The 23,271-nt window shown below is 47.4% G+C and overlaps 5 protein-coding genes across 5 annotated transcripts; 2 read left to right on the top strand and 3 right to left on the bottom strand.

Moving 5' to 3' along the window:
- Positions 1 to 45: 45 nt before the first annotated feature.
- Positions 46 to 1,650, bottom strand: TREMEDRAFT_73933 (uncharacterized protein; the record flags this gene model as incomplete). The annotated part of the gene is made up of 2 exons (XM_007004804.1): positions 46 to 975; positions 1,213 to 1,650. 2 exons carry the CDS (start codon positions 1,648 to 1,650, stop codon positions 499 to 501), a joined length of 915 nt encoding a protein of 304 aa, XP_007004866.1. The 3' UTR covers positions 46 to 498.
- Positions 1,651 to 4,546: 2,896 nt separating this feature from the next.
- TREMEDRAFT_30731 (uncharacterized protein) lies at positions 4,547 to 6,148 on the bottom strand (the record flags this gene model as incomplete). The annotated part of the gene is made up of 6 exons (XM_007004395.1): positions 4,547 to 4,809; positions 4,931 to 5,030; positions 5,080 to 5,165; positions 5,217 to 5,390; positions 5,532 to 5,703; positions 5,870 to 6,148. Coding segments are annotated over 6 exons (1,074 nt in total), but the record flags the coding sequence as incomplete, so codon positions are not given.
- Positions 6,149 to 9,791: 3,643 nt separating this feature from the next.
- On the top strand, positions 9,792 to 11,783 carry TREMEDRAFT_30927 (uncharacterized protein; the record flags this gene model as incomplete). Its single annotated transcript, XM_007004417.1, has 8 exons — positions 9,792 to 9,878; positions 10,088 to 10,149; positions 10,176 to 10,286; positions 10,348 to 10,406; positions 10,461 to 10,525; positions 10,821 to 11,064; positions 11,383 to 11,512; positions 11,681 to 11,783. Coding segments are annotated over 8 exons (861 nt in total), but the record flags the coding sequence as incomplete, so codon positions are not given.
- Positions 11,784 to 11,825: 42 nt separating this feature from the next.
- TREMEDRAFT_71699 (uncharacterized protein) lies at positions 11,826 to 16,900 on the bottom strand (the record flags this gene model as incomplete). Its single annotated transcript, XM_007004803.1, has 25 exons — positions 11,826 to 11,996; positions 12,141 to 12,212; positions 12,257 to 12,386; positions 12,472 to 12,544; positions 12,639 to 12,797; positions 12,848 to 12,980; positions 13,099 to 13,246; positions 13,291 to 13,384; positions 13,434 to 13,521; positions 13,570 to 13,677; positions 13,727 to 13,805; positions 13,901 to 14,036; positions 14,082 to 14,192; positions 14,263 to 14,427; positions 14,465 to 14,745; positions 14,792 to 14,855; positions 14,902 to 15,095; positions 15,137 to 15,297; positions 15,342 to 15,417; positions 15,466 to 15,568; positions 15,612 to 15,751; positions 15,794 to 15,959; positions 16,005 to 16,077; positions 16,554 to 16,557; positions 16,787 to 16,900. The coding sequence occupies 25 exons, from the start codon at positions 16,898 to 16,900 to the stop codon at positions 11,932 to 11,934; spliced, it is 2,937 nt and encodes a 978-aa protein (XP_007004865.1). The 3' UTR covers positions 11,826 to 11,931.
- TREMEDRAFT_30393 (uncharacterized protein) lies at positions 16,862 to 18,419 on the top strand (the record flags this gene model as incomplete). The annotated part of the gene is made up of 10 exons (XM_007004356.1): positions 16,862 to 16,981; positions 17,024 to 17,263; positions 17,327 to 17,385; positions 17,429 to 17,463; positions 17,506 to 17,549; positions 17,600 to 17,617; positions 17,665 to 17,781; positions 17,826 to 17,927; positions 17,982 to 18,248; positions 18,309 to 18,419. Coding segments are annotated over 10 exons (1,113 nt in total), but the record flags the coding sequence as incomplete, so codon positions are not given.
- Positions 18,420 to 23,271: the final 4,852 nt, after the last annotated feature.

The following is a 23,271-nucleotide window of genomic DNA, read 5'->3' as shown; positions in this document are numbered from 1 at the left end:
GCTGTACCTCAACACAAACAGCAGTAAGGGGAATGAGGGTCAGATGAAAGCATGATAACAACGATGCATTTTGGACATATACTCCGTTCTCTTCATGATTATCAGAGTAGGAAGATAAGTGGTTTCAAGTGCAAAATTGTTCATGGGACAGTGGGTGACTATGATACAAAAAGAATTGATAGATACTACCCAAAGCCCAAAATGTAAATAACGTGTCAAAATGTCAAAATGTCCTTCATTGAAAGAAAGTGTTTATCGTCCATGCTACCAGACCAATTGAGCCACGCTCCACCATCCCCCGTTCACTTCCTTTGACCACTTTCTCCTTCTCATCCATCCCATTTATCTTCCTTCACTCTTTCCTTTCCAAATTTCATTCATCCCGTACAATTCACTTGTTATGGCAATAAGAAGGAGTGTCAAATGAAGCAAAAGAGCAAGATCTCCAATGAAGAAATCTCCATGAATATACGAGATCCAACTGAACGAAGACTATCCTCAACTGGACGCAGCAGCAACGACCACTTGACCTAACGTGGCCACTGCTTGACTCATCAAAACCAAATTCCCTAATTGCATCTGAACTTGATGATCCTCTACATCACCCACATCACCTACTTCAGTAGAATTCGAAGTGATGGGTACTGTACTGTTCTGCATCGCAGCCACAGGAATAAGACTAGGACTCGCCGAAGCGCTTATACTTTCACTAGCGGATATTGACGCGGAAGTGGAAGCGGTGATAGAGATAGATGTTGAAATGGATGTGGATGTAGGTACGGAAGTAGAGGTATCGGTGGTAGTTGTAGATGTCGATGGAGGTGGAGTGTAAGTACTTGTTGGTGCTACGTATGTTGATGTCGGTGGTGTGTAAGTGGATGTTGGAGTGTATTGAGTAGTGGTGGTGGTCGTTGTTGGTGAAGAAGAACCATCGTTATACCACCAAGTCATTTGAAAAGTTCCTACATCTTCGGACTGAAAGTCAGTATTTTTATTCGTTTTTCTTCTTCCAGCCGATGTTCCACACAGCTCACAGAGCAAGATACTGGGTATGTCCGGAGAAGAAAAACCGATTGAATGGCTGAGGATTGTCAAAAGGACCAAGTGTGGCGTATCGAGTGAAGCAGAAGGGGGGAAAGGGGAAAGGGAGGATAACGAGATGCGAAGGTCAAAATGGTTGTTAAAGAGAGGTGGGGGGAACTACCAACTCACAGCAAAATGATCAAACAAAGATCTACTCATATCCAAACCTCCATAAGGACAAGTAGGACATTCATCCGCGATTTGAGCTACAGCCGTTTTCCCACCATAAGAAATAGTGATAGATTTCCCACAATTAGGTGAAGGATAAGAAGATCCGAATTGATCGGAATTCTGTGCAACGATGTAATCCGAAGCTACGTTCCACCAACCACAAGCTCCTAAACCGACATCGTAGAATGTAGCTCGACCATTATAAGAATCCCTCTTTGATATTCTTGGGGAAACATGTTCGAGTTCGTCATGTCGCGCTTTGACATTATGACGGATTTGTAATGGATTCGCTGGGAGATGTCTAGATCTAGATCTTGCTGCTTTGTGTAAAGCTGGATCTGCGAATGCCGCGACGAGGGGTAAGAGAAGGAGTAAAAAAGAATTTGATGTGTACATTTTAGTCGACTTTCAATGGAGATATCGATGAGGGATGTTTAAAAATCAAGTTCGTTTTGAGAGAGTGAGTATTCGAAATGTGAAGAAAAATCAGAGAGTGTGTAATTGAAAGGATTGTCGGTTTTGAGAGAGATGAATGTTTTGTTTGTATAGCAAGCTCTGCTTGTTAGTCAAAGTATACAAAGAGAAAGAGATGGGATTACAAAACTGACCGTACTGTAATATCGCACCGCACCACCGTTTACGGATCTTTGAGTGGAGCGAGGGGCGTTATACTCAGATGTTGCACTTCTTGGCGTTTTAGGAAGGGATGCCGTTAAAGGAAGGTTATAAACTGATAGTTGATCGTGATCACTCGAGGGGTTTTTTAATTTGAAGTAACCAAGTTACAGGTGACCACCACTGTAAGATCTCGAGAATGTTTTTTCTTTTTTTCTTTTTTACAGTCAGTGGAAGAAAGAGAGTGAAAGACGTAAAGACAGTATGGTTGATAGTAGTGTAGTAGAGAAAAAAAAGAGTGTTGTGTCGTCTCAATACATTAAAGAAAAGAGTAGTACCCTCTTTTTGGATCCTCCCCCTAATTCGGAACCGTGCTGCTACCGTGGATGGGATCTGATCGGTTCTGGTAGTTTTTCTCTCTTGTTCTCCGGATGCGCCGGGACTGTGTGGTAGGACTCCTCTTTTGGGAGGGTCGAAGACGGATTAGATAGAGGGGAGACGGGGGAGAGGGGGAGAGGGTGAGAAGGGAAGGAGTAAGAGTTGGAGAGAATAGAGAAAGAAAGGTCACTTGTTTTTCTTTTTTTGACAACCCTCAAAATGGATTTTGAGGGGTAACTAACGAATGACAAGCCACCAGAGGTATGACACGTGGTTTTCGGAGAGTATCCAGACGTCATATTCCCCGAAGGCCGAGTTTTCTCTTTGGGGGGGGGGGAAACCCATGCCGCGGGCCGCGGGTGAACAGCAGCCTCGGATCGGAGAAACTCAAGGGTCAATTGGGTCTAGAACAATCAGGTCCGAAAACCCGGGATTTCCTGAAACATCCGTTCGCCGTGCCGCACCGATAGATCAGGGATCAAGGGAAACATTACTTTTTAGGGGTTCAAAAGTTGTTCATAAAATGGGACAATTGTGTCACCTCCATGCCAACTAGTCACCTCACTCCAGCCACTCCTTGATCGTCTTGGTCAACAAATCGTGTTCTTCCTGAGACCTATAGAAATGTCCTCCAGAAGGTATCTCAACAATATGTAATCCTCTTCCTTCGAATTTCTCAGAGAAAGCATGATAGACGGAATTACTGGTGAACTCGTCTTCCGTACCGTGGATCATCCATATTCGTATCCGATCCGCTGAAGCTGTGTTCGACGTCTCGGGATCGTCCAAGATTGTCTGCAGGGCGGCGGGTAAGAGAGAAGAAGAAACGAAAGCGGTGAGTTTGAATATGGACAATGGGGGAGATACCAAGAAGATTCCTTTTAGACGAAGGGGAGGAGAAGGTGCGGGCGAGAGGACGGACATGGTTCCCCATGAATATCCCTGTGGGTGAATTAGATTGATCGCTGGTTGTGTTCTTCTCTTTCTGCTAAACATCCACATCCCAGCCATACTCCTGGACTTCGTTGAGTGTCACAGGGATCCGGTGGTTCCAAAATAGATAGCCCATAAACTCGAGAAGGAATAATTAGTGAGAAGGAGGAAGAGTGTCACGCTTTCACAGAAAGTGGTCGGTTGCGAGGAAGAGAGAATATCAAAAAGACGAGGTAGAGATCAACGGAGGTGGTGATGGGGGGAGAACGGGTGCGGCGGGTGGAAGTGAGGTCAGAGAAAACAAACCAATCTCCAAACCTCTTTCACACCCAATATCCTCCCCATCCATTCTTCAACCGCTATCACATCCTTACCAGCCCCATCCGACCCTAACCAAGCTTGCCATCCTCCTGATAAGCCAACACCTCGCATATTGATGGTGATCACTCCTGTCCTTGAATGACTGAGAGCGGCGGGGACGAGTGAATGTGTCAATACGCTTGAATATCAATTAACATCCTTTGTATTTACTTACTTCTTCACATATTTGAGTCAGTGAAACTACCACAATTGACAAACTAAACATTTGATACGACATATCTTTGGATTCGTTATGGTGTATCAAAATGGATGAGGTTTGAAGATGAAACGTCATAGTGAATTGAATTGGATCAGCGGGGTGAGGATGATAAAGCGAAGTGTGGAAAAGGTGAACTTACGGATCAAGCATATTACCACCTAATCGACTCCAAGGATGTACACCCAATACCATTCTTATCACTTTTCTCTGTCTTTGCACTTCTCCATCACTACCTGTCCCTGAGGTTGACCCATACCATTGCTTTAATTTCTCTTCCGCTATCTGTGGCGATAATGGTTTTACCGAAGATGAATCTTTCTCTGACCATGATGGAAGATATATCCTAGCTTCTAGTTCTACATCTGGAGAAGAAGATGGGACGTAACAGTGCATATGAGTTGAAAGCATAGCTAAGATATGGTCATCTTTTTCAAAACGTCTTGCTTTGTTCGTCTCAGGTTGGCTTGGAGTCATCGACACCGTGGGAAGATTCTGGGCGACCAGGTGTGGCAGTGTGAAACTTGAACATGAACAAATTGACGATCGACAAAGCATACAATCAAGCAAGAAAGACATGACATGCAACCTAGATGATTGAACCATGGCCCAAAACAACACATTAAGAGCATACAACGATTCTCAACCATCTCTCGCAATTCATCATCCCATTCCAAGTCACATACTCAAACCCGCTCACTATCCTATCCGACTCCATGTTACTATCTCTCCCTCTCCGTTTATGGTCGGAACAGGTACGACCAGTGAAAAACAGAAGAAAACATTGGATCAAAAGACCAATGGGACTTGCCTCAACCAAGGATGAGCTTTCACTTTCCATATATTCGGTCTTTCTTCTGCCTCGACGGTCAAACATAATCTCATCAAACTTTCCGCCTGCTTAGAAATAGGTCGTTTCAGTACCATCCTTCCTGCCTCCGCATCGTTCACATGAGGGAATGGAACTGATCCAGTGAGAAGGATGGATAATATGACTCCTAGTGCCCAGACGTCACATTTGGCAGCTTCGTAATACATTCCTCTAGAGATTTCTGAATCATCAGCTCGTCCTACAAAATCTCCCCTATTTTGAAGATCAAATGAACAATGTTCTCCGAGGGTATATGAATACAGAGAGATAGAGATAGAGAGAAAGAAGAGAAGAAAACTTACCAGGTGGAGCGTAAGCTGCCGTTCCTCTATACATCGAGTACTGGATAGGGTTATCAAAATCATCTTCCAATACCGCGCTACCAAAATCGATCAATTTGACCTTCAAACCTTCAGCTTAACCCCTCAACATCTTTTGACAATTCACTCACTCTGAGATATCTATCAATGACGATATTCTCGTCTTTCAAATCTCGATGATATATCCCTCTCATATGAAGGTAAGCAACAGCTTGAACTGATGTTAAAATTTTTGTCCTACTTCGAAATTATGTAAGAAGAAACCAACCTATCTGTCTAAAGATATTTTTAGCTTGATCATCGGTGAATCTTACATGCTCACAACATTCGAAGAGATCGTAACTCGGTCTACGTTCCATATTTGGTTTCTCTTGAGAATTCGTATGTATCATTTGTGGTGGTACCGTTCGTTCATTCAAATTCTTCTCCTCGTCCTTCCGTCCTCCATTTATGGTATACAGTGTGAGAGACGGGGAAGGAGTCAAGTTTTCCAACCCGAGTTGAGCTTTCAAAAGAGGAGAACGTGCTCGTTGCGCCAAGAGCTTAGCATTGTCGTTCATTGAATAGCTTTCACCACAGACACGAGGTTGAGTGCGTCTGGAACTGACATGTTGAGCGATGGGAGGATTAAAGTGACCCTCGGGAAATATGGGAAGCTGAGAGGGTCGTTTGGACAAGGCAAGATATTCTAGATAATGTTGACCTTCGATCGTCTTGGCCCCTTTTCGCCAAGAGTCACCGTGAAGTTCTGTGACCTGGAGGTCAGCCCGATCCTCAAATACGCTCAGGATCTAATGTTCAATTGGATCGTGGTTCTCCTTTCACCATTCAAATGAGTGCCAGGAGGTATGACTGGACTGGAATGGTTGAGACGATTTTGAATGAAAGTTCAATATTACCGATCCAAGTATGATAACTCACATAATAATAGAACTTCTCGTCCTCGTACACTGCCAAGAGAAGAATGATCCCCGGGTGTCGAACTTGACTCAATACGTATGCCTCCTTGGGCAGCTTATCCACCATTTCAGCTTTATCCGACTCCTCCATCCTACTTTTGAACACAAACTTCACCGCTACGTGTACTTCATTCTGGTGAGTGGCGAACAGATCAATGGCAGAAACAACAAAGCCATAACCCCCAAATCCTAGCTGATCACCGATGATAAAACGCTCAGCAAACTCTGCGTTCAGCTTGTGATCCCTCAAGGCGGCAGCAGCACGACTCGGGTGATCAAAACCAGGCTCTGAGGAAGGAGGAATATGTGAAAAGTATCCCTGGGCCGAGTCTCTGATAGTGGTATCATTCTCTTCCTCGTCATAGCCCAGGTCTCCAACTTTGCTGCAGTTTTCTTCTTCACTGTTGCTACAGCAGTCGTCCTCCTTGAGTATTTCAGATTCCTGGCTGTATTCCGATTCTGATGATTCATCGTCTTGGTCTGACTTTTCGGATATTATATCACTGAAACGTCCTTCTCCATCCACTTCCACCTCCAGGAAACCGAGGGCATTGAATCTTTCCTGTGGTGGGATATCCAGCTGAAGTGCATTTGAGGTGATCAACAGAGGTCCAGAGGCTGAGGTTGAGGATTTCAGAGAGGGGAATCGGAAACTGTTCAATTGGGTAAAAAGATCCTCGTCATGTTGGTTTCGGTTTAAATCTTGGAGTAGAGGAAGGACATGACGAAGAGGATGCGCAGAGCATGTGGGCACATCAGCCGAACTTGCTTGGTTCGCTGCTTCACATGTTGGAGAGTGAATTGCTGAATGACGAGGCTGAGAAAGATCCAAAGTTCTCAGCCTGGACTCGATCAAGGATTCCAGTTCCGTGACATTAGCTTTGGGGGAATAGTGGTAATTATGAAGGCTTGAGGCATTTGTGAATGAAGCTCGGTTTTTGGTGAGACATTGTTGATAGTCTTTGGGAGTTCTGTTTTTCGAAACCTGATCTTGCCATAATTCCTGGTTGAGCTCAGATCCTCGTCGTGTGAGAACGAGGGGGTTAAGGATGTGAAGGTGGGGAGGACTGGGTGTGAGTAATTGTGGGAGTCTAGAGAGGGAAGGTAGACGAGGAGCGTAGTGTGGAGTGACGAGCTGAAAACTGTCTGGTGATCCGGATGAGGAAGGAGAGTAGGTGCACGATTCAGAATTGTATGAGCCTCGATTTAGGTTGGGTGTTTGGTGGACATTACGTAGGGGAGATAAGATCAGGTCGGGAACTGGAGAAAAGGCAAATTGGTTGAGAGTGGGTGTGTAAGTGGTGATGATTGTTTGGGGTTCTTGCCGTTCTGGCCGTTCTTGGGGCTCTTGAATCCTCTCAAAGTCTTCAGTCTGAGGGTTCAAGAGGTGTTCTATCGATGTTCTCGACCATCTGCTTGTTTCGAAATCACATCCGTCAGGGGAGGAACTCCTTTCTTCCTCTTGCGTCTCTGTATCCGAGGTATCGGATATTTCGGTCGGTGCGGGTGTGGGATACGAATGCTCGCCTGGGATAGTATCTTCTTCTTCCTTGTTGTGGTTGTCAAACCTGCAAGGAAATAACTCGTCTATCTCTGATTGTGTATCAGACCCAACTTCCTCTTCCTCTTTCGTCACCTCCACATCCAGGGACCAATCATCTATCGAGACGTCGGCAAATCGATGATTGTCCGATTCCGGTTCTGGCTCTGGTGTGGCTAATCGGGCTCTCGGAGGATAGATATTACACTGGCGTTCAATCGGCTTAACAATTGTCTTACGACCATATTGTCGAATCGCACTACTTCTTTGGGTTTTCATCTCTTCCTCCTCCTTGATGGGCTCCAGGCTGAATGACATATCCCAGGAAGGAAGTTTTCGACCTTTTTTGCCAGAAATTTTATGACGTCCATTTGTCTTCTTGTGTTTTCGTTTTGTGGACTCTGGTTGTTGAGACGGAAGACAAGTCGCCCGATCCGAAAGTAAGGAAGCCAGCAAGGCGAGGTTGTTCGATGTATAGATATCATCAGACAACAAGCTCGCGCCCCTTTCCTTTGATTTTGGTGATTGAGTGATAGGAGGAAGGGGAATAGAAGTTTTCCGAGGAGCCACAACGGCTCGCTCGTTTGAAAATTGGCGGGACATGTCCATTGGGTCGGATTCTGATCAAGAGATGAAGACGGTCCTCGTATGAATGGTCTGACTAGTCTAATCGGTTTGACTAGTCGTTGCTTGGTTATCCTGAGCTTCAGTTAGAGGTGGCAACTAATCTATCAAGTTTTGTAGGATGAGGATGAGAAATGGGAACCAAGTTATTATACACATGGGAACAAGAAGTGAGAATATGAAAGAGGATGAAAGTGGAATGTAATTGAAGAAAGGCGTGATTGACATACCGATCACACCCGGTGAATGATGTCAAAATTGGTCAAATGTATCTAGTAATCTTCGGGTGACTTGAAATGACCAGACTCGTAGATCGTAGATTATGTATGATTCACTCAATTCATTCATGTGAACTGGAAGTGGAAAAGTCTTGTCGAAATTTGATAGATGAGTGATGACCCTAGGATGGTCTGGTGTTGTTCTTAGACTCGTCACCTAAGATATGTTGGAAGGTTACTTTGAAAGCTTGGACTGAAGGATAGGATGTAGGTTCACAGGGGTTCGTCCTATATACCAAATATTGACGGGAGATGAGATCACTCCACATCTCATCTCCTTCCTGTTTCATTTTCGAACAAGTCATTTTGCTTCAGTAAGAGAAATGAGATGATACGGGAAGTTCGGGTCGTATGACGAAGCATTGATGAGGGGATGATCAGGTTTAGAACCCGTCATTGTGGTGAAACGACGGCATGGAAATTTGAAATTTCCAATTCAGGTAAGTCGGGTTTGATGATACGGTGACAAAAGTGGAAAGGTGTCGTAATATTGCTCTACTGATCTACTGGTCCATATGAAAATTGGCACAACAAGTCCACTTTAGTGAAAGTTGAGTGAGATGCTAAAGCTTAGCTGATTGTGCAGTATCTGAACAACGGGTAGGATTGAATAAACAAGGAGACGTTTCGGAAACTTTACTTGATCCGGTACTTAGCCGCGGTGGCGTCTTCGCGGCATCGACATAGAGAGCTACACAATCTTGCTTCATTGAGTCAAGTCTACACTGTGTATTAGTCGCTGGATGCGGGAAGCGTCGGGCTCGAGAGGGAGAGACTTCTGATGGTGCAAGGTGTTTTCAGATGGAAATCAAGTCTGACGTCTGTATCCTTGCTAGCCTACCATCATAGGTGTCAAATATCTCCCGCGATGGAGGACACACGGCGTTTAGAGTCACTGGTAGCTCACTTGCCTTCAAGAGCAGAAGATAGGTATTCTCCTCTGGCTGAGAGTACTCGTACCCTAATCTTTGAAGCATGAATCAGATACTCGAGTACTCTACTCTACTCTATTTTCATGCGAGATTGAGGTGGACAAGCCGGTTAACCGGTTAACCGACGCGCTTCCCTTCCCTGTCGCGTCTCTCAACGACTCACATTTTGTCAGCATACAGTATGCAGAAACATGTCTTCCCCAGTGTCTCCAGTGGTCATTTCCTTCCCCACTCTACTTTCGGATCCAGATGGCTTACGAAAAGATATAGAGAAAGCGTTCGGACATGATTTAGGATGTCTGGGTATCGTCTTGATTTCAGGTAAGTCTTCGTGAACACCTTAGTCGTTTCGACAATACCTTATCTACAAAACACTGTACATGGTGACACCGTGAGATTCTTCTCAACTCAACTTGACCAATGTTTGATGTACACTAAGGGTAAGATCTACCAGAAGAGTATAAGCATCTACGAGAAAACCTTTTCCGACTGGGAGAGAGATTCGCTACACTTCCCGAACAAAACAGAGAGAAGTATGCTCGACCAGAGACGAGTTATATGTTTGGTTGGAGTCACGGGAAAGAAGTGATGACTGGTGTATGTCTCGTCTTTTATCCCCCCTGCCCCCTCCCCAAACCGCCACTGCTACTTCCCTACTCTTGCCCATACTGCATCTGTCCTTCCAGCAATGTATTTCCGGTCGACCCTCTCTCTTCCAGGGTGTCCATCATCATCACTTCACTCCACGACGTGTTCTTGCTGCCCTACTCTTGCTCACGTCACTATAGGCTGCTGCTGAAAGATAGAAACCGGACCTTTTGAAAGGATCGTTCTATGCAAACCCTCTGACCGACCTTCCTGATGTTCCGTCTTCTCTTCGGGCATCTTATCCAGAGTAAGTGTTTCGTGTCTTTCGCCACAGCAGTATCTGACGGGCGGATATTATCATGGTAATGTATGGCCTGACGAACCTGGATTAGAGGAATTCGAGCGCATTTTCAAAGCGTGAGTCATCTCCAACATTTTATCTTCCCCTCCGGTCTCTGGAATATCAATTGACGATTAGATTAGGGAAGATAATCTACGAAGTGGGTTTATCACTTGCTAAAGCTTGTGAAACATTTGGTATGTCTTTTCCCTCCTGAGAAGTATGTTGAATCTGAATATTGACAATATCAGTGTCATCAAGTATAGAGGGAAGTGAGGGTGTAGGGGATTTGTTGAAAGGTTCAAATTGTCATAAAGTGAGATTTGACTCTTTCCATCCTTTCATTCGGGTCAATTGAACTTCCACGAGTATACAAACTTGCTCTTCAAATGATGGCATGACTTCTCATATGGTTGAAGAGAGGAGGAGGGAGGCTAAAGAATCGGACTTCGGAGGCGTCCTCATCGGATGACGGCACAATCTGTAGGATGGACAAAAGGAGCAGGAGGAATAGACGAGTTACCCTTTGATGACTCGTACGGATAATCTCTGACATGATTGGAGACATCTGAGAAAAGCTTGAAAAAGGGTCAAAACTGAAATCTATCTAGGCAAGATTATTACATTACTACCCTCAATCATCCTCTCAAATCACACAAGATGAATTATGCGGTACACATCTTGATCATTCCCTTCTCACAGGTCTTTGTTCAGCCATATACCTCGATTCCTCTATTTCACCCCCTAACATCATTGAACCGCCTTCGACAGAAGCGGGTCTATGGATTTATCCTCGGGGTGAAAGTTCAGATAAAGGAAAACCGGTCAAGGTTGATATACCGTTTGATTGTTTAGGTGCGCTCGTCATTTTTCTCAGATGGCACATGAACCATCATCCACATTTTCACGAATTATCTTGAGTTTTTTCTCGTGTCCTTCCGCTGGTCGAATTGATTCAAACGATAGATGAGGCAAGAGCACACACACACTTACATACACAGAGAGAGAGAAGAAATATATATATATATATATAGAGAGAAGAAATATATATATATAGAGAAGAAATATATATATATAGAGAAGAAATATATATATATAGAGAGAGAAGAAATAGAGAGAGAGAAGACAGAGGGAGATCTGGTATTTGACATCTGACGGAAAGCTGATTAGCAGGATTCCAAATCGGAGAAGCTTTAGAAATCTTGACTGAAGGGAAACTCGCAGCTACACCTCATTACGTCTCAGGTACTATGGGTGAATCATCCAATACGATCTCAAGAGAAACTTTTGCTTTTTTCTTACAGTAAGTCCATATAACTTTCTCCCTTAGTACCCTTACCTCTATTTGATCTATTCAATCTCATCTCCACCATCGACATGTGATCTCGCCCAGTAACTTGGTACACGTACACGCCGGACATGTCCTCCTGTTCCATATCGATTCGTTACGAAGGATCAATGTTAATGACAGACCCGATATTGGCGACTTCATATCCCCATCTGAAACATTTGGACAATTCACCAAACGGGTCCTAGAACGGCATTACACCTTGACTCCCAAAACGGAAGACTGAATTTTATCGACATGTCATGTGGTAGACCATTTGTGAGGGATGCTTCTCAGTGTGAAACACTATGCATTGCAGTTCATGCACTCATTGACATGCCTTTATGATTCTCTTGATCTTGTCATGATGATCGTTGATCGTTCTATGCACAGTACTAGTCTTCACTCACATCGCCATATTCGAACATTCCCAAACGGTCGGCTTTGGCTCCTTCCACAGCTAATTGTCAGCTCTACTTCAGACCAGTCGCTTGTGCTGAGATAGGCGTTTTACTCTTATTTATTCAAGGGACGACATTACAGAACAGTAGAGAGGGATTCAAGTCGGGAGGCTATGAGGGTAATTCAGTGAGCAACAACTCACCATCCTGTAGCTTTTTCACAATCTGCGGATAGGCAGAAAGATAACGACAGCTCTTATCGATAGATGCTAGTCCTGCATCATCAGCGTTAAGTCAGACTTGATAATCCTATACTCACCTTCTCGCACCAAGTCCGCATTGAGACATGTAAGCGGATCTTCGGCAGAATTGGGATCGGTCGGGTCGATCAAGCGAAGATGCAGTAGACTGCCTTCCCTGTGGTCGATATTGGCGACGAGTTTTTTACCCTGCCTCATGAGCTTGTGAGCCTTACAATACAGCGTTGACGCAAGACAGTGAGGGAGATGTTCTGAGAAACAAGAGATAACTCACCTCCGTGAGCCGACCAAACCGTCTATAAGCTTCAGGACCGTAATCTTTGTCCTTAGCGGGAAGCTTGACGAAGCTGTTCATCAGTTTCCACATCTTGTTTCCGGCGTGGGCGTATAACGGGCTAGAGCAACATTCGATCGAGTGACGTTGTGGGTAAAACTACATACCTCAACCGAGCATCTCTCGCCTGACCGGGCAGACCCTTGAACTTGGTATCCAAAGGTCTGATCCGAGTGAAAGGAAGCGTTTCTTCATTACCATAATCGATGAATTGTAGCAAAGCCTCTTTCCTCATTACCGATACCCTCTTGACTTTGGCACGATACCTGTTGCTCAGCTTCGCCATACAGCAATCAGCTACAGGAATAGCACGAACCATTGATCATCCTCGGTGAACTTTGCAGACACCAGATCCCCCAGTTTGGGAGTGAAGCCGGCGGGAGAAGCGGAAGTGGACGTGCGATGATGGAGTGAAAAATCGCTCATGAGCTTTTCTAAAGCTGACACACCTGACTCATCAGCTCATGCCCGAACCAGAACAGATCCAGCTGTTCCATACTCTCAGTGAGACTTTTTGTAGAGTTGGGGAAGCATAGTAGAGATGGATTAAAATTTCGCTCAACTCACTCGGAGGATCCAGAACTTGCACTGAGAAGCCAAATGGGTCAGAATCTCGAACAGCAGAGACGTAGACATCCAGGTACTCAGGGGCCAATGCACCCAAGGCATCATCGGCTGTGGGTTGCGCCTCTTGAGTGGCCAGGTCGGACCAGATCTGACTTTATCAGCATCGTACCAGTGGCTATGGAAAAGTCATACATTTTTGCTTGCGGCCTTGGCCTCTTCTTCAGCCGCTATGAGCTCCCTACCACCCGGCAATTGTTCGGCAGAATGGGTATGCACTGTCGCAAGGCTGCAGCCCATCAATTCAAACTCGAGAACGGATAAAGGGAGATGCTCACCCTTCACGGACGAGATCCACAGCAACATTGATGCCTCCAACAAACATCGTACCAATGAACCCGCCTTGTTTGTCGGTGCTATCGAACACTGAGAATAAGCGGCGTATCCATAAGTTTTCAAAGAGGAGAGGCATACCTATTTCTGCATCTCGTTGCATATATTTCGATGAGTGTTTCTGACTTTCCAGACCGTACGGTTCAGATTTCTCAGTATTGCTTCTTGCGGCTCGTGGTGCTCGTATACCTATTTTAAGCTACTGTGATGGTGTGCACGTGCCGGCTGGAAGACATACCAGCCAAGACAAAGGTGAGCTTGGCATTTTCCTTTGGTAGAAACAGCTTGAATCTAGAGCCTGAAGCAACGAATTCGACCTGGGTGTCAGTGTGAGCACCATGGTATAACACATCGTCAACAGATGATAGTCGCTAACTACGGTGAACAAGGCCTGAGAATTGAAGTCACTCACCACGGCAGCGTGTCTCCCGGCTCGTTTCCAAGCGGGTAGATATTGACTCGCCCTACTGGCATTCTCGGAAGCGTCCACAATCCTTGGCAATGCTACCTCCTTCTGAGAATGCACCCCTTTTTCTTCTTCGACAGCCCTGTCTCTTCAGCGCGTTTTTCGTGAATGACCGGCTCATACTCACTTCTGTTCCGCTGCCACCAATTTGTCCAGCTCAGCGGAACGATCCTCATCGTCCCTTTTGTGTCGGAGTACGGTCGCTAGACCACGAACGATGAGCTGCTCTGAGATGTTCCTGGTTTTATGAGCATGGTCCAGACAACTTCAAAAGGGCAATAGAGCAGATTCGAAGCTTCATAACTCACTCGTTATGTGCCCCTATAGTGATGGTGACACATTCGCGTTCTTCATACTCGCCATCCTTAGGCTTGACGTAGTCTACGAATACATTCACATGTTTTCCAATCACCCTTTTTCGCAGATATTCCTTGGCCTCGTTGGCCCAGTACGTCTCCCTGACTCCAGCGCCCCTGATGATCAGCACATCGAGCTGAATTCTTTACTCACCTCGGTCCACGGACTGATGCAAGCTGTACTCTTCTTTCCTTTCCATCCTCGTCCCCTTTAGCGACGAGAGACAATTGATCGGATCCCCATATCCGAACGACTGTAGCTTCGAAAGTAGAGCCTTTTGTTGTGGCTACATCGACATGAGCTGCAACACCGTTCGTGCCCTTTGCCGTTGTGCCGTATCCCTCCCACAAACAAAGTCTCTTTTCTTTGGCAGATCGTTCAGCGGCTCGTAGTCTTTCTAGTCCACCCAGCGGAGCCAGAATGCCCGCATGCCACTGATCGATCAGCTGATACATTAGAGAGAACGCAAGCAATGCTCACATCTATGACCTTGGCCAGACCGGCCCCACAGAGAAACTCGGCAATATTACCATTAGGATGCGTGCTACGATTTCAGCTGGACTCCGTCGGGACTGCATGATTGGACTCACGCAGTACCGATGATGATACTTGGACCACCTGTAGTGGGAGCTGGAAGTGTTGAGGCACCATTTGTACTTGTTTTCGACGCTGCGGCGGGTGTGGGGCCACTTTGAAATGGTGAGACACCCAAGTTCGCCGGAGCTGTGAGGAGGCGAACCTTTATCAACCGTTGTAGGACTCGGACTTCCGCAAAATGCTTGGCCTGCTTGTGAGTACAAGCTCAGTACGAATTTGGAGACATACTTCTTCGCCCCATGGTTCTGCCATACTCGAATCTCCGTCCCGCGCAGAAGACCGTGGGCTCTTAGCACCCGCAAGGACAAGGTTGATAAATTGATGTCTCGAGTCGTCAAGAAGCAAACGGACGCGGAACTGAGTACCATCGCGGACTTGCTCAACGATTGCTTTTAGGTGAGCCCAAGCTTCCGACGTAGACGAGAAGACTGACCATCAATGTCCTGATCCTTGTGTTCTGCAATGAAAGCAACGGGATCTGGCGGCATTTGAAAAGAGACCGTGCATTGCTGGACATGTTAGCCACCGGATATTCAAGACTGGCAAGGAACACATACGCTCTCGCCTTGTTCCGCCCAGAGACCTTTGCCGTCCAATTTGGCTTGTGCCTCGGCGTTTCGAAGAGCCTCTCTTCGTTTTGCCTCATCTGTTCCTAAACGTCTGGATCATCAGTATTGGTGAGATGGTATTCAAATGGACCTACCTGACAGCCTCGTCACCTTCTCCTACCCCCTCGCGTACCCTAGCCCATCCAGAGGAGACGGCGAGAAAAGCAATATCTTGAGGCGATTGTCCAGGAGCAGCAGGAGCTATGTATATGGTAGCAAATTCCCTGTCCCCTGCCTTTCCATCAGCGACATGACAGACGTATGAAGTGGGTCGTACCGGTCCATTGCCATTCTTTGAGTCTAACGTATGAGTGATGTTGAAAGCAACCTCTTTACCGACAAGGAGTTTACGTAGAAACTCTCGTGAAGAAAAAGAATAAGGCTCGTCTTCACGATTGATCGATCCCATACGGGGTGCGCTCAAGCCGGCGATGTGCAAAAGTCTAGACGTCAGAACATATGAGCAGCATGACAAGCAGCTTGCTCACCTCTCCTTGGAAGGTTTGCCCTTCTCAGGAAGCTCCTTGGGACGAACGATGAGGGTGTCACCGGAGAGAACAGCTGTCAAAAGTGTTAGCAAGAGCCTTGTCGAAAAGGCCTCGAGCGAAAAGAGGACGTACATTTGACAATCTGACATTCCATCAGTTATCGTCAACAGGACTTTTCACAACGATAGACTCACAGCTCTGATAGACATGTTGGTAATATGAAGAGAATGAAGCAGGTGAGGGAGGCGAGTATAAGAAGCAGTCAGCAGTAAGCAGGAGATTGAAAAGACGAAAGTGGGGACCAAATTGAACCCAACAGACCTCTTTGAGCGATGCGCCCCTGTAGGATTGGAAAGCGGGAGCAAATGTCTAGTGAAACTGCGGGGCTCCGATGACGCTCACGTGACTTGCCACACGACCCCCCTTATCCTCATCCCCACCGCCTTTTCGAAGTGCTTTTCCATGCTGACTGGCTCATTCCATTCCCACCCTGATCTGCCCACCACCCTCGGCATAGCCTCACATACACGCAGGCCATATCAAATATACAAGGCTGCATATTCAGCCTACCTCAGATCTTTCCTCGAACCTCACCTTGGCCCCTACACGGTGAAACGCCCGACCCCCCAATGCGTCCAATCCTCCTTTCAACCCCGACTCGCCGTCAATGAAGTCCGACATTGACCCATCCTCTCCGCCAACTGCGCTCTTTTTCAATTTATAAGACTTGCATACTTTTCCCAGGCGGAACATCCATCTTGTTCTTCGACATCTACACTCACATTTTTTGATAAGGATGTGTCGTTTCGTATGTCCTCTGAACCCAATTGACAGTCGTCGATCACTGACATTCGTAGATAGTTTACAAAGGCGACCAGCCAATTCAGTTGGCACATCTGGTCACTCGTCCACGACACAGTATCATCAACCAGGCCTTCGAATCCAAACTGCGCTTACCCTCCTCGCGCCCATTCAACGTGAGTCTCACCTTTACCCTTCCATCTCTGCTCACTTTCCAGGCTGATGGATTTGGGATAGGGTGGTATGATCCATTACCTCATGTGTCTCCTGCAGAGGTGGTACCCAAACCAGTCGTCTCCCCTATCTCTGACCCAGTGGCAAAGAATCAGCATGCCCGAAAAGGCGAGGTCCTCCATGGAGTGGCTGATGAAGGGAAAGCAGCCGAGCTGTGGCAAATGAGGGAATACGAGCAGGAGCTGCAAAACGAACGGCCTTGTATCTTCAAGAGTATCACCCCGGTATGTTCTGCACCACTCGCTCCTTTCATCACGTTATCGTCATGGAGATGCTGACCAATACAGGCGTGGAGCAATACAAATCTCACGCGTTTGGCAGAGAAGATCAGATCCCCTCTCGTCTTGTGAGCACGTCATCCTCCTCTGTCCGATATGCTGACTGGTCAGTGCGCATGTCAGGGCTACTACTATGGCTGGTGCACGTACGTCGATGATACATGCTATGGTTGTCACTGATCAGTCAGCGAGTGAAGAGAACTGTCATCCATGGGCCTTCGACAAACTTATGGTACGTTTGTATCTCACTTACTGCTTAACTGTGGTAGCTGACACTAACAGTGGATGCACAATGGAGAGGTGAAATCCTTTCCTAAGCATAATGAACACGACGACTGATTATCTAGATCAGCGGCTTTTCTCAGATGCGTCGCGCTATGCAGGACGGTCTTCCAGATGAGCTCTACCTATTCCCTCTGGGATACACCGATTCGGAATGGGCCTTTGTACTATTTCTTTCGAAGGTACGTGCCCCGGAAATGGTATGCGGCTATCGCTGACGGTGAAGTTGAAAGACCCTCATGCAAGAGTGTTCAGTCATCAGGAACTGTGTGAAGCCATGACCCAGACCATTGCCCACATCAATCAGCTGTCCAAAGAAGCTGGAGTCGTGAGTGGTCCACGACAGATTCCTCCCACGTCGTCTGGCGCTGATGACAACCAGACCTCACCTCATCTGCTGAACTTCGTAGTCACAGACGGCGAGACTGTAGTTGCCACACGGTATATCAACTCGCGTACCAACGAGGCCTCCTCGCTCTTCTTCTCCTCGGGCACATCGTTCGAAGAGTACGAAGAGGAAGGTATGTACCGCATGACCAAAGCGGACAAGCGGGAACGCATATTCCTCTTGGCCAGCGAGCCATTGACGTTCGAGAGGAGTGACTGGATGGAGGTGAGGACCAATACAATGATCGTCATCACTCGCAAGGTGAGTACTTTCCGCTGTTACATCCCCACATGACATCGTAGAGAGACGACTTACACATAGATGAACCTATTGCAAATCCCCATCATTGACGAATTTTGGGTGCCACCTCAGGACCCTGCGGCCTATCAGCGCTCAAAAGATTTTGCAATTGAGCAAGGATTTGGTGAGTGAATTGATTACTCCGAGCGGTCTGAGCTGAGACGAAACAGGACATGGCTTTTTGGCGGCTGATGTGAATCTACGTGAGACACTTCTTGCTGCTTGACGGGGGTTGGGTTACCCTTTACGCATGCGCGCAACGGATAGTTGCTCTGACACGATACATCACTTCCACATGCATACATATCATGAGAGTAAGACGGGGCGATCTGCGGCATACAGTGGAAGAGCAACAGAGCAGTTACGAGTAGCATCTAGTTGTGTAGGGTAGCATGGTACTCTACTCTAGCAGCTAGTCCCCCCCTGCCCTCATGGCCGTGCCTGTCAAGTGGCAGAGACGCTCGGGCCCACTCTTTACCGGGTCCGTGCTGGTTTCATCAATTTTCTCCAATCTTTTTCTTCTTTGTCTTAGCGTGTCCTGTCTTCTCGGCTCTTCCCCTTGCCCCTCTCCCCTGCCCCCTTGCACCCCTCTTTCCCTTCTTCCCTCTTGTATCCTTGGTAACGTCGTCTTGTCAACAGCTAATCTCTTCTTGCCCACCCATTCTCTGTAAAACTCCTCCTCACGCCTACGCTCCACTCCACCTGACTGACAGATTCTGGAATCATTCCATCATCGGCGATCTCGGTCAGGTGAGTCTCAATCTCTCTCCTCTGAAACCCACTCAATCACTTCGACGACCATGTTCTTGTGTGTCAGAACGCTCACTTTTTGCTCGTAGCGGACGTGAATTCTGTCTGTCAAGTGCTCACATTGTAGCGCTCCACAATCTCGTCACGATCGTCTTATTGCCCGTTCCATACCTTTGACGTTGCAGAAGAGCTCCTTCCGTATCTCAAAGGCCCCAAAGTCCCCTCACTTCACCTTTGGTATAGTCCGGGGGGGAAGCAGCACCACCACTAGACTCAAAGTGAGTATCCTTTTCATAACTGAAATCGATTCGAGCTCATGTTTTCAGTCGTTCCTTCCATTCTTCCCTATCCGTGATCCTTCAATCTTCATCTTCATCTTCTTTAATTCCTTGACTGTGAGAGTGGACTCGAAATGACGGGTGAGTCATTCCCTTGTACGATATCATAGGATCCGAGACTGATCTACAGTCTCTGATACTTTACCATTCCTCTCCTCCACTTCGGCAAATGCTCTCATCTCTGATCTTCGTCCGACCACCCTTTCAGCCCCAGCATTGCAACATATTAATTTATTGATTGACGAACTTATTACGTCTCTTATCAGCGCTGCAGACTCTATAAACCCTTCTCATCTGCGTCTGCATGGAATTCCGGTCGTATTCTCGGGCGACAAATCGGCGGGAGATACCACCGGTCTTCGAGCACTGGGAAGATCAGCTGTAGGGGAAGCAGAATTGGAATTGAGAAGCTGGTATGAGACCAATGATCCCAGGAAGGGGCTACCTCCTGGTGGAAAGGGTAGAGGGATGATAGCTAGTAAAGAGGGGATTGCAGCGGATTTCCCAGTGGATCCAGCTTCACAGTTGATGAGATACAAGTGTGCAACTTTCTCGGTGAGTGCATTTCTTCATTGAGATCCTCAAAGGTGATCACGATGGGATATGATGAGCTTACAAGGTACAGACACTCGCACCTCAGACTCCCCCACCGGCAGGAGTGGAAGATTCTTTGATGGCCGCTTGGAAGGCTGCGGGTGGAGATACCTCGGAAGATACTCTTGCACCGGCTGCCTTATGGCTTACCGCAATCTTAGAGTAAGTCGTATCTTCAGATGCTACAGAACTAGAAATCAGAGCTGATATCAAGACACGTATGCGAGCATGTCTTAGCTCAGCTGGCCCGTGTTGTGGCTCGCGACTCTAGCATCTCCACTGCAAGTGTACAAGACCTTTACGTCGCTCTGTGCGAAGATGAAAGTGTATGGGGTATTTTCAAACGAATGAAAGGTAAATTATCTATTTGACTTTGCGCGGAGCTGACATCTCAGTGAAAGATTCTCTTGAAGCTGCCATCCGTGCCGGTTCTCGACCCAAGCGTGGAGGTACACCACAACGACCATCCTTGTCTGATTCTCCCACCGATGTCGTTTTCTCCTCCAGCAACTCTCCACATGGGTCCAAGACATCGGTAGGAGTATATCGCGCTCCAAGTGCGGAGCCTGGGCAACGCAACCCGCCCACTTCCTTCGAACAGCATCGCGCGTCTCCAGATCACGGTCGCTTTGGTGGTCTGGGTCGAAGACCTTCATCGGCTAAAAAGTCCCTATCCGTCCACGGGCATGAAAGAAGTGGCAGTGTCTTGAGTGTCACTACGCGCTCCATCTTGGGCGCATATCACGAGCAACTTGATCCTTCTATGAAACATGAGGAAGAGGAAGAATTTGATGCTCTCGTCAGGAGTGGCGAAACCATGAAAGTCAGTCTGACTCCGTCAAGACTGAAGACAGTTGAGGTGAGCATTTGGAACGACCCCGCAAAGGAGCTGTGACTGATGTCAGATGCCTGGTCGTGGGAAGACCAATAGCTCGCCGACCCAACCGGCATACGTTCGTCCGGTTCGACCGACTCAAAACCTTTCTCAGACCTCACTTGTTGACGTTCCGCCAATGCCTCAACCCCGGACGGACGCTTTAGCCCAGTCTCATGGTCGCGGGAAGTCTGAATCAGGTCCTCGTCTCACTGCGAGAGGAGCGAGTACGATCGAGGAAGAAGCCCACGAGGACACTGATCCCTTGAATGGTCAAAAACAACAAAAGCACAGTCTGATGGAGATACTCAGTTCGGCACCTGCCGATCTACCCAAGCAAGTCAACGGTTCGACCAAACGGATCGTCCCGGCTGTAGTCTTGGGAACTCCTCCCCCCAAAGCTTCTGCTCCCACACCTACTCAAGCCGCCCCTGTACCGTCCACTCGGCGATCCCCACCATCGCAGCTACAACCGACTTTCAAGCGTACCACCAAGCGTCAAGATCCACTGGATGATGACGAGGATCTTTTCCCTCGTCCTCGCAGAGGCAAGACCGAAGCTCAAGAATTAGCGGACTTCCTGAATAACACTGCTCCCCCTGTCACTTCCCAGGTCAATTTCGACGAACCCCTTCCCACTTCAAAGAGTACGAGAGGCTTCCGATCGTTGATGTCCAAGGTTACTGGAGGGAGACGATCTGACAAATCGGACAAAGACAAATACAATGAGAAATCTTATCCTCCTCCGTTGGTAGTCAGCACGTCACATTCGAATCTCGGTATCGCTGGTGGAATGAAGCGAAACAAGTCTATGCAGAGCATGGCTAGTGCCAACACGATGCCATCGACGAACCGTGGATATGAAGAAGCTCCACCTCTTCCTCAGAAGACGACCTTCCGTAAAGGGCCGCCTGTAGATACACTTACCGGTATCTCTGGCACCAAACCCGACACCTCTGTCACAGGTGTCGTCTTACTTCGGGATATCAAATCCAAGGACAGAATTTCCAATGACAAATTGCCCAGTATCCCTCAACAGACAATCTTCTCGGCCGTGGAGGGGAAATCGACGACCCCTCCCACTCAGCCGGTTGCCGCCCTGCTTGACAGACGACCATCGGATCTACTACAAGGCAAACGTTTGGAAGACGAACACATCCGGTCCACTACGCCCAAGAGTAGTCCTATCGAGCGTGGTCCGGAGAAATTGGCAATACGGACTTCATCATTATTGGCTGCCCAATATAAGGATGGTGGCTCGTCTCCTCTACCGATCCATGACAAAGAAATCCCATCCCCTATTATCACTGTTGTTGAGAGAGAAATCACAACCCCTCTTCCTGCCGTCCATTTCAAAGAAAGCACCTCCGCTTCGGATCCGGACGCCAGCGCTTTGGAGCCACCTTCTGCGCTTTCGACAGGACACGACAAGTATTCGTCCGACGCGAACAGTTTCCAAACTGCCGAGGAGGGCGATTCTGATTCTTCTCCCACCGCTCTCGAACCTGTCACAACCGACCAATCTTCTCAAACCGCAGCACCTACAGCAGTGACTGAATCAGAACCAACAACAGTCGACACGGCTCCTGTGACCCCTCCTGAACCCGTTGCCCCTTCCATACCTTTGGAAGACCTGATGCCCCTTCGACACTTGCTCGACCACGCCACGTCGGCGAGAGAATGTCGTTTACTCCTTTCTGCCATTCTGACTCAATGGGGAGTCCCTCAAACTCATCCTGAGGGTGAATGGGAACAGCCCACTCCGGAAGCCCGTGTGACCGCATGGCTTTTGGCCGGTCGTGATGGTCCACTAAACATCCCTCTACCACCTTCATCTTCTTCGAGTAGACCGGAAGAAGATCTTCAAACGCCAAGAGCGGAAATATCAGTTTTACCTCTGGTGGGAGATTCTCCCAGTTCCGAGAGAACGAAGAGAATCGAAGAGTCTCTTGACAGACTCAGGAGGGCAGACGAGATTGAAATCTCATCTGCCGAAAGGTTTGAGCGAAAGGAAGCGTATGTAGATGATACGGAAGGAGAAGAAGAACTGTTGACTGATGACGGAGCGACTAGCACCACGTCGGTTGGTGAAGACGGGGAGGTTCACGAGGTGAGAGTTGGGTATGTACAGAATGCACATAGAGGCGGCATGACAGGGTTTGGGGACGCCGAGAAGGTGCACAGAGGGAATTTAGTGGTTTAAGTGGTGGTGTATGGTGTTCACGCCGTATCTCGTGAACGACAGAATGAGGGTGAGATAGGGACGAGAGAATTAGACATAATGTGCAGAGACAATACTTGGGAGTTGGGGTTTTCTTATGATTTACATGTGGTCTTGTTAATAGTGATCATACGAACAGCTGGTCTGAGATGGGATCTACGAGTCTATGATATGTCATTGCGAGATGCTATCAGTTGATGCTTATTC

The sequence above is a fragment of the Tremella mesenterica genome (genome assembly GCF_000271645.1).
Source record: "Tremella mesenterica DSM 1558 unplaced genomic scaffold TREMEscaffold_5, whole genome shotgun sequence".
In the NCBI taxonomy this organism is placed as follows: Eukaryota; Fungi; Basidiomycota; class Tremellomycetes; order Tremellales; family Tremellaceae; genus Tremella; species Tremella mesenterica.
The sequence above is the reverse complement of the archived record's forward strand: the minus strand, read 5'-3'. Positions and strand labels throughout refer to the sequence as shown.